Here is a 10,387-nt window from a genome sequence, read left to right as displayed (position 1 = left end):
CACATACGAACACACATATACACACACAGCGGAGGGGGGATGTCCTCGTTAGGGGAAACCCCGGCTCTGCAGGAATCTCTCTGGCTCGGTTGCCATGGAGACAGGCTCCACTGCAGGGGAGTTTGTGTGTGTGTGTGTGTGTGTGTGTGCAAAGCTAGATGGAACTGAGCATGTGCAAAGAGGGGGGGGGGGGTTATGTAATAGGGAAAAATCTCCTTGGAAACGGGGAGAGGAGAGGAAAAGAGGAAGGAAGAGGAGAGGGGGAGGATGAGAGAAGAGGAGGAAGGAAGAGGAGAGGGGGAGGATGAGAGAAGAAGAGGAAGGAAGAGGAGAGGTGGAGGATGAGAGAAGAGGAGGAAGAGGAGAGGGAGAGGATGAGAGAAGAAGAGGAAGGAAGAGGAGAGGGTGAGGAGGAGAGAAGAGGAGGAAGAGGAGAGGGAGAGGATGAGAGAAGAAGAGGAAGGAAGAGGAGAGGGGGAGGATGAGAGAAGAGGGCAGTAAGAAGGAAGGCGAGAAGAAAAGGCAGAAAAATGGGATGGAAGGGAAGAGGAAGGATAGAAGAAGGAGGGAGGGATAAAAGATATAGAGGGAGGAGAGGAGAGCGCTGCCACTCACAGGTCAAACAAAAGGTAGTGGAAGCCCTCCTCTGATATACTGTCATGGAGACGAACTAGAGAGAGAGAGAGAAAGAGAGAAAGAGAGAGAGAGAGAGAGAGAGAGTGGGGGGGGGGGGAGAGAGATGGGTTGAGAACGTCAGCAGAAAACATATTCTCTACTGTATTCCTGTGCTGCAGCCCCAGCTGCAGAGAGAGAGAGTTTCAGGTACTGACCGATATTGGAGTGTTTGAGCAATCTGCAGATCCTGGCTTCCCTCTCCAGCTTCTGGTGATCTGAGGAGAGAATAAGAAGATATAATCTTGATACAATGATATCATAATATGGTACAATATGATCTATCATATTATCATTACCACAACAGGAGGATATCAGAGGTTTGCTATAAGTGTATTCAACAGGAGGCGAGAAATATTTTAGAATATGAAGTCCCCATCAATATACGCATTTGCACGCACACACACTTGCCCACACACACAAGGTTGTAGATATAGTAGATACCCTGAGGGTTTCAATTGCCCCATATTAACTCCCCTTACTATAGCTTCAGATGATGGAGAGATGGAGGGACAGAGGGAGAGGAGTAGAATAGAGGAGGGTAGAGATAAAGTATAGATATGTGGTATGGAGTATGGGCCTGAGGGTACACACTTAGTGTGTTGTGAATTCTGTAATGAATGTATTGTAATGTTTTGAAATAAAGAGGAATCAATGTTGGCACACACAACCTATTTTAGCCCATAGGGAAGTGTATGTAAATAATCCATACATATCCCAGATGTTAGGTCCTGTCAGAGGTCAGCTCCACCTCCTTACATTCAATCCAGTGGTTCTCACACCAGGGTCCATGGACCACCACCAGTCCCTTGATGTGGCTGGCTGTTCCCTGACCATTCCCTCAGATGGTCAGCTGGCACCAATTTAGATTGATTGAAATGGGGAGATAGAGGAGAGGGACATAGTGTGGTCCAGAAGCGCTCCCACTAGACCAGCCCCCGGTACCTTAAACTCATTTCAACGTTCTTTTTTTCTTTACACAAAAGGTTAAGAAACCCGGTTTCTAAACTGTGTGTTTCCCTCTACTCCAAGGTGACCTCCCAAAGTATCCAGCTGCAGCACAGCGCTCTGCAGTATCTGACCTATTAACAGTAGATCAGTGTTGTACATTGTGGGTGCCAGTGTAATACAAGATCTACTGTGTCAGGTTACACTGTCAGGAAGTCCCACAGCAAACTTAGTAATGGGTACTATAGCTCTATACAATACAACCCAGCCAGCTCAGCTCAGCCCAGTTATACCAGGAAATAAATGTATTGTGTAGAACTGATATGATTGTCTATCATGCAGATTAGGGAATGTCATCGGCTGTAGTTGTTACATTTCTGTCTGCAACATTATGAACGTTCCAGTTCCACCTCACTGAATAGGGCTGCAGGTAGCCTAGCGGTTAGAGCGTTAAGACAGTAACCGAAAGGTTGCTAGTTCAAATCCCCTAGCTGAAAGATGTGCTTAAGGGGCGCAGGACAATGGCGACTGTGACCCCACTCTCTCAAGGGGTGTTGGGATATACACATATCCAATTCACATGTTTTTTAATACACACTTGTACATGTGTGAAATAGGATAAATATAAGCACCCACATAATTATTATCATTTATACACCTCTCTCTCTCATCATAAGATATCTCCTATTGGCTAGAAACAGCTGACAATCAGGTGCATCTTAATAGTGTAAGATGTGTTCCTCCCCTCCCCTCCTCCTTCACTGACGTGAAGGTTCAGCTGTCCTGTTCAGAGGGAGAGGAGAAGAGGAAACTAAGAAGAGAATTTAGACTGTTGACTTCAGATGCATCCCTGGTGTTGTTTAGTAGCCTCATGTGAGGCGTGTGTGTGTGTGTGTGTGTGTGTGTGTGTGTGTGTGTGTGTGTGTGTGTGTGTGTGTGTGTGTGCGTGCGTGCGTGCGTGCGTGCGTGCGTATGTGTGTGTGTGCGTGCCTGTCTGACAGGTTCCTCAAGGATACTGTTCATTATAAAAATCATATTATGTGCATTATTTCCATCCTGAGACTGGCCTTTGAGACTTCCTGTAACGGGGATTGTACACACACACACACATCAACTCAAACAAACACACACACACCAGCCTGAACCTTCTCTATGAGGACATGGAGGGAATAGCTTTGATTTCGTGACAAAACAGACTCAGGCTGGGGGGGCATGCTGATGTGTGTGTGTGTGTGTGTGTGTTATCAGTATGAGGGGGGATGGCCTAGCCAAGCTCTCAGTGTTTAATTGAGTGTTTTAATATTGTTTGAGGCAGAAAGTTATAATTTGATATTTACAGGGCAGATTAACAGTCTACCAAAATATGAGTGTTGTATGTGTTTGTGTGTGTGTGTCTGTGTGTGTCTGTATGTGTCTGTGTCTGTCTGTGTGTGTGTGTGTGTGTGTGTCTGTATGTGTCTGTGTCTGTCTGTCTGTCTGTCTCTGTGTGTGTGTGTGTGTGTGTCTGTGTGTCTGTGTGTGTGGCTGTGTGTGTCTGTGTGTGTCTGTGTGTGTCCTCATTTCCTTGTGTCCTCTCCCCCTCTCCTTGACTCCTCTCTTCCTGTTCTCTCCATCCTCTGCTCTGAGCTGAGGAGACTAGAATTTGGATGACCAGCTCTTTTAGATATTCAGCCCTTTGCAGATGGTGGAGGAGATGAGGGAAAGGTGGGGTCAGCGACTGTAGATTATTGAGATGCAGCCCTTGTCTCTAAATGAAGAGCTTCAGAGGTTGTCCTGCCATATCTGTTGGCAGTAGAAAGGGTTCTACTCTCTCTCTCTCTCTCTCTCCCCCCCCCTTTTGTCTCTCTCTCCTCTCTTTCTCTCGCTCTCTCCGTCTCTCTCTCCATCTCTCTCTCTATCAAAAGTAGCATAAATGACTCTCAATCTGTAGAATCAAGCGGCATCTCAAATATGTTAATGTGAGCTTGCAGATCTAGGACACCAGAAGCACACACACATATAGACACACGCATACATGCACACACACACGTGGACACACACATGCACGCACACATTTAGAGGCATAGCTCTGGAAAAAATTAAGAGACCACTGCAAATTTTTCTTAAATAAGCATCTCTACATGTATGACATCCATTCCAGTGTCTGTTGAATTCCAACACAGGCACACCTCATTCTACTGAATTAGGTACTGATTAGGTGATCACCTGAATCAAATCTTATTTAACGAGGAAAAGTATAAAAACCACTGCTGTGGTCATCACTATCCTCCTGCAATAGGACCAGTTGAATGGCAAAAACAGTGCTAATAGTACCTCAAAAGTAATATTAATCAAAAAATAACTATTGACCATGCCAAAAGAGTTGAAAAGGAAAGTTTTGAATGAGGAAAAGAAGGGTTCAATTCTGGCTTTACTGGCAGAGGGATACAGTGAGCGTCAGGTTGCTTCCATCCTTAAAATGTCAATGACGGCGGTTCATAACAACAAGTTCAAGCAGCAGACATTGGGGACAACAAAGCTACAGACCGGCAGAGGGTGAAAACGACTCTCTACTGACCAGGATGACTGCCAACTCATTCGAATGTCACTCAACAACCGTAGGATGACATCAAGTGACCTACAAAAAGAATGGCAAACGGCAGTTGGGGTGAAGTGCACGGCGAGGACGGTTCGAAACAGGCTCCTAGGGGCAGGGCTGAAGTCGTGCAAAGCTAGAAAAAGCCCTTCATCAATGAGAAGCAAAGAAGAGCCAGGCTGAGGTTTGCAAAAGACCATAATGATTGGACCGTAGAGGACTGGAGTAAGGTCATCTTCTCTGATGAGTCCAATTTTCAGCTTTGCCCAATACCTTGTCGTCTAATGGTTAGATGGAGACCTGGAGAGGCCTACAAGCCAGTGTCTCGCACCCACTCTGAAATTTGGTGGAGGATCGGTGATGATCTGGGGGTGCTTCAGCAAGGCTGGAATCAGGCAGATCTGTCTTTGTGAAGGACGCATAAATCAAGCCATGTACAAGGTTGTCCTGGAAGAAAACTTGCTTCCTTTTGCTCTGACATTGTCCCCCAACTCTGAGGATTGGTTTTTCCAGCAGGACAATGCGCCATGCCACACAGCCAGGTCAATCAAGGTGTGGATGGAGGACCACCAGATCAAGACCCTGTCATGGCCAGCCCAATCTCCAGACCTGAACCCCATTGAAAACTTCTGGAATGTGATCAAGAGGAAGATGGATGGTCACAAGCCATCAAACAAAGCCGAGCTGCCTGAATTTTTGCGCCAGGAGTGGCATAAAATCACCCAACATCAATGTGAAAGACTGGTGGAGAGCATGCCAAGACGCATGAAAGCTGTGATTGAAAATCAGGGTTATTCCACCAAATATTGATTTCTGAACTCTTCCTAAGTTAAAACATTAGTATTGTGTTGTTTAAAAATGAACATGAACTTATTTTATTTGCATTATGCAAAGAAAAAGTCCAGTGTCTGTGTTATTTTGCCCATGTTAATCTTTTCTTTTTATTGGCCAGTCTGAGATATGGCTTTTTCTTTGCAACTCTGCCTAGAAGGTCAGCATCCCGGAGTCGCCTCTTCACTGTTGACGTTGAGACTGGTGTTTTGTGGGTACTATTTAATGAAGCTGCCAGTTGAGGACCTGTGAGGCGTCTGTTTCTCAAACTAGACACTCTAATGTATTTGTCCTCTTGCTCAGTTTTGCACCGGGGCCTCCCACTCCTCCCACTCCTCTTTCTATATATTTTAATGTGACAACACTGAAGAAATCACACTTTGCTACAATGTAAAGTAGTGAGTGTACAGCTTGTATAACAGTGTCAATTTGCTGTCCCCTCAAAATAACTCAACACAAAGCCATTAATGTCTAAACCGCTGGCAACAAAAGTGAGTACACCCCTAAGTGAAAATGTCCAAATTGGGCCCAAAGTGTCAATATTTTGTGTGGCCACCATCATTTTCCAGCACTGCCTTAACCCTCTTGGGCATGGAGTTCACCAGAGCTTCACAGGTTGCCACTGGAGTCCTCTTCCACTCCTCCATGACGACATCACGGAGCTAGTGGATGTTAGAGACCTTGCACTCCTCCACCTTCCGTTTGAGGATGCCCCACATATGCTCAATAGGGTTTAGGTCTGGAGACATGCTTGGCCAGTCCATCACCTTTACCCTCAGCTTCTTTAGCAAGGCAGTGGTCGTCTTGGAGGTGTGTTTGGGGTCATTATCATGTTGGTATACTGCCCTGCGGCCCAGTCTCCGAAGGGAGGGGATCATGCTCTGCTTCAGTATGTCACAGTACATGTTGGCATTCATGGTTCCCTCAATGAACTGTAGCTCCCCAGTACCGGCAGCACTCATGCAGCCCCAGACCATGACACTCCCACCACCATGCTTGACTGTAGGCAAGACACACTTGTCTTTGTACTCCTCACCTGTTTGCCGCCACACACGCTTGACACCGTCTGAACCAAATAAGTGTATCTTGGTCTCATCAGACCACAGGACATGGTTCCAGTAATCCATGTCCTTAGTCTGCTTGTCTTCAGCAAACTGTTTGCGGGCTTTCTTGTGCATCATCTTTAGAAGAGGCTTCCTTCTGGGACAACAGCCATGCAGACCAATTTGATGCAGTGTGCGGCATATGGTCTGAGCACTGACAGGCTGACCCCACACCCCTTCAACCTCTGCAGCAATGCTGGCAGCACTCATACGTCTATTTCCCAAAGACAACCTCTGGATATGACGCTGAGCACGTGCACTCAACTTCTTTGATCGACCATTGCGAGGCCTGTTCTGAGTGGAACCTGTCCTGTTAAACCGCTGTATGGTCTTGGCCACCGTGCTGCAGCTCAGTTTCAGGGTCTTGGCAATCTTCTTATAGCCCAGGCCATCTTTATGTGTGGTCCTCTGTAGCTCAGCTGGTAGAGCACGGCGCTTGTAACGCCAAGGTAGTGGGTTCGATCCCCGGGACCACCCATACACAAAAATGTATGCACGCATGACTGTAAGTCGCTTTGGATAAAAGCGTCTGCTAAATGGCTTATTATTATGTAGAGCAACAATTCTTTTTTTCAGATCCTCAGAGAGTTCTTTGCCATGAGGTGCCATGTTGAACTTCCAGTGACCAGTATGAGGGAGTGTGAGAGTGATGACACCAAATTTAACATACCTGCTCCCCATTCACACCTGAAACCTTGTAACACCAACGAGTCACATGACACCGGGGAGGGAAAATGGATAATTGGGCCCAATTTGGACATCTTCACTTAGGGGTGTACTCACTTTTGTTGCCAGCGGTTTAGACATTAATGGCTGTGTGTTGAGTTATTTTGAGGGGACAGCAAATTTACACTGTTATACAAGCTGTACACTCACTACTTGACATTGTAGCAAAGTGTAATTTCTTCAGTGTTGTCACATGAAAATACATACTCAAATATTTACAAAAATGTGAGGGGTGTACTCACTTTTGTGAGATACTGTATATATATCGCTTACACTACACACACACACTGCATAGAGATGGGAAAGCTAACGTTATATTGTATAATTTCAACAAATACCACACAGCTTACCCCCAGCTATTTGACAGTTGGCACATATTGTTTGCGTGTGGGTGGGTGTATGTGTCTCACCTCTGGCTGAGAGCTTTTTGGTATTGATGATTTTGGCAGCATACTCCTGGCCGGTGCAAAGTTTGACACAGCGGCGCACCACTGAAAACGCTCCCCTGGGAAACAAAGGCAAATAGAACAGGTGTTAGACATCACCTAGCCCTGGCAGCATTTCAATATTCTAGTCACTTCCTCTACTTTCCCCTTGTCTCCTTTCCTACATTCCCACTGATCTGAAAGAACTGGACAAGTTGAAAGCCTATCCTTATCCACTTCCCCTCTACTGCTTTCACATCTGCCTTTCAAAAGTAAAGACATTTCTCCTGAAAGGAGTCATTTGAGTGTGAGACACGTGACAAGCAGCTCAGCAGCACATCATGCAAATGAGAAGACTCAAGAGAAAACAACAAAAACTGTCTTTCAAGGATTTCTCTGTGTGTGCGTACAACCATTTGTATGTGTGTGTGTCTGTGTCTGTGTATGTGAGTGAGTGAGAGAGAGAGAGAGAGAGAGAGAGAGACAGAGAGAGAAAGTGCGAGAGAGAGAGAGAGAGGGTGAGAGAAGTGAGAGAAGTGTTTGAGAGAGAGAGAGAGAGAGAGAGAGAGAGAGAGAGAGAGAGAGAAAAGAGAGAGTGTTTGAGAGAGAGAGAGAGAGAGAGAGTGAGTGTGTTTGAGAGAGAGGAGAGAGAGAGAGAGAGAGAGAGAGAGAGAGAGAGAGAGAGAGAGAGAGAGAGAGACAGAGAGAGAGAGAAAGTGCGAGAGAGAGAGGGTGAGAGAAGTGAGAGAAGTGAGAGAGCGAGAGAGAGAGAGAGAGAGAGAGAGAGAGTGTTTGAGAGAGAGAGAGAGAGAGAGAGAGAGAGAGTGTGTTTGAGAGAGAGAGGAGAGAGAGAGAGAGAGAGAGAGAGAGAGAGAGAGAGAGAGAGAGAGAGAGAGAGAGAGAGAGAGAGAGAGTGTACTGTAGCAGTGCTGGTATTTTGGGGGGAGCTTGCATAACTAACTCAGCAGGGAAAACAGCATTAACTGTCTGTGTCGTTTTCTCTGAGCTATATATAGAACACCTTAGTACTGTTACATAATAACACACACACACACACTCTCTAACCTGACTGTCTTACACACTCTCATGCTTACACTAGACCCCCACGTCTCCCACACACACTCTTAAATGCCATGACAGGTGAGTGTGTAAGAGTATATATACAGAGACAGCAGGCTTACGGCAGCAGAGAAAGACTTGTGAGACACACGCACACAGACACACCAAAAAGGGACAATCTGCCATCCTTACAGGAACTGTAATGAAGGTCCTGTTATCTATTGGGACAGCTGCTGCCACCACAGCATGGCTATTGTCTCTGGCTAATCACACAGGCCAGAACACACACACACACACACACACACACACACGCCAGTGAACCTGCAGTTACATATACAAGTGCACTACATGCTGTGCCATAAAGGTCCAGACCTCTTGGTAGAACTCTTAGTATTAGGGGCTACACTTTATGGTAATATGTGCAGCAAATGTTTGGATTCCATAATGGCACCATATCTGCAGTTCTGTTTGCATAAGGATGTATTATGATCTATAAAATATGTTTCTCCTCCTGACAGAGAATGAGGAGAATACTCCCCCCTACCCAGTCCCACCCCCACACAGCCTGACACACCTATCCTGCTATGTGGTACAGTTTTTTTCTCTCTTTCTCTCTCTCTCTCTCTCTCTCTCTCTCTCTCTCTCTCTCTCTCTCTCTCTCTCTCTCTCTCTCTCTCTCAAACACACACCCTCTCTCTCTCTCTCAAACACACACACTCTCTCTCTCTCTCTCTCTCAAACACACACCCTCTCTCTCGCTCTCTCTCTCACTCTCACACACAGTCATACAGTCACACACACACAGTCACACACACTGCCGCACCTATCTTTCCATCCTCTCTCAAGACCCCAATTACAAAACATCCCATGCCGCTCTGATCTCTGACAGCTCAAATTGGCACACTTCCTCTCACTCCAGACCGCTACAGCATGTCCCCAGTCCCCACTGATGCTGTTGTTACAGACCATGCGGCAAGCAGATAAAATGTAGTCTAGCCCATCTTTTATCTTCAAGTTTAAATATTGTATGTCATGTCGAGGCTGCACTTCAAAACAGAGTGAAAACGTGCGTTTTGTTTAGCTGTGTTGCTGCGAACGTGAGAGATCAGCAGAGATGCGCTCTGACCCCCATTCCGCCGCGCTGCCTCTCCAACAACCCATACACATCTGCAAACATACAACGATGCAAAGCAACCATAGAATAACAGGATGAGGATACAATGATGGTGCCATCATAAAGCAATAATGCAGAAACGCCTTACTTTCCGAGTTCTTCATATAGTTGGAAATCGTCCGTAAAACGTGTACAGGTAGTCACTGCCATCTTCCGTTTATTCGCGGCGGTTGTGCGACCGAAATAATCCCGTCTTCAAGTGAATTGATATTGGATGTATCTGTTGAGTAGCCTAGTTATTCTATGTCCAAAAAAAATGCCGCGGTGTAATGCGTTTTCTGTCCAGAGAGCACTAGGAAATAGGCCTACAGATATGTAGGCTATTCGAGTGGAGGGGAGGCAGTGGTGCTACTCTCTCTCACTCTCTCTCTCCGAAAGTGTGTCGCTCAATCGCCTTTCACTCCGTTTCTGCACGGACGAGCGCGCTGTAAATACAACACATACTTTTTCTACCACCAGGGGGCATTGCAACGGCTCGACAACACCTGGCACATCAGAATCAGATAAATTCTTTACAGGCTTTGGCTTCATCATCATCATCATCATCATCACCAATCATGTGTAGCATCTGGAACAGATATAGCCTACAGGCTATACAATTGATTGACGTCTTTTCTTAGGTCTACCAAAATAAAATGGATTATGTTTTAGTGTGTCGAAACTGTTAGACAGTAAATATCGTTAAACTGCCATAAATCTAACAATGTGAACAAAAGTACATTTGAGTGTTTGTTATACTTTGATTATCGTATTTTAAAAATGACCCGACACACACCAATTCAAACCAAAGTGTGGTCCATGGTAGGCAACATCAGTGCTTGAAGTGGGCCGGTGCTCAACGCAGTACCTCAACATTTCTCCTGTGATAACTGGC

At 45.9% G+C, this 10,387-nt stretch overlaps 1 protein-coding gene across 1 annotated transcript in view; it reads right to left on the bottom strand.

Annotated features, from left to right (window-relative positions):
• camk2b2 (calcium/calmodulin-dependent protein kinase (CaM kinase) II beta 2) overlaps nt 1-9,663 on the bottom strand; it is a gene marked incomplete at both ends in the record, with an annotated part of 20,941 nt that extends 11,278 nt beyond the window's left edge. The window contains 5 exons of the mRNA XM_084159338.1: nt 151-154; nt 616-670; nt 831-890; nt 7,266-7,360; nt 9,602-9,663. Of these exons, the coding sequence (XP_084015464.1) occupies nt 151-154; nt 616-670; nt 831-890; nt 7,266-7,360; nt 9,602-9,663 (276 nt within the window). The remainder of the gene's footprint in view (nt 1-150; nt 155-615; nt 671-830; nt 891-7,265; nt 7,361-9,601) is intronic.
• Between the last annotated feature and the right edge of the window lie 724 nt (nt 9,664-10,387).

The sequence above is a fragment of the Coregonus lavaretus genome (assembly GCF_964263955.1).
Source record: "Coregonus lavaretus genome assembly, chromosome: 4".
Classification (NCBI taxonomy): Eukaryota; Metazoa; Chordata; class Actinopteri; order Salmoniformes; family Salmonidae; genus Coregonus; species Coregonus lavaretus.
Note: the sequence above shows the minus strand (reverse complement) of the source record. Positions and strands in the feature narration are given on the sequence as shown.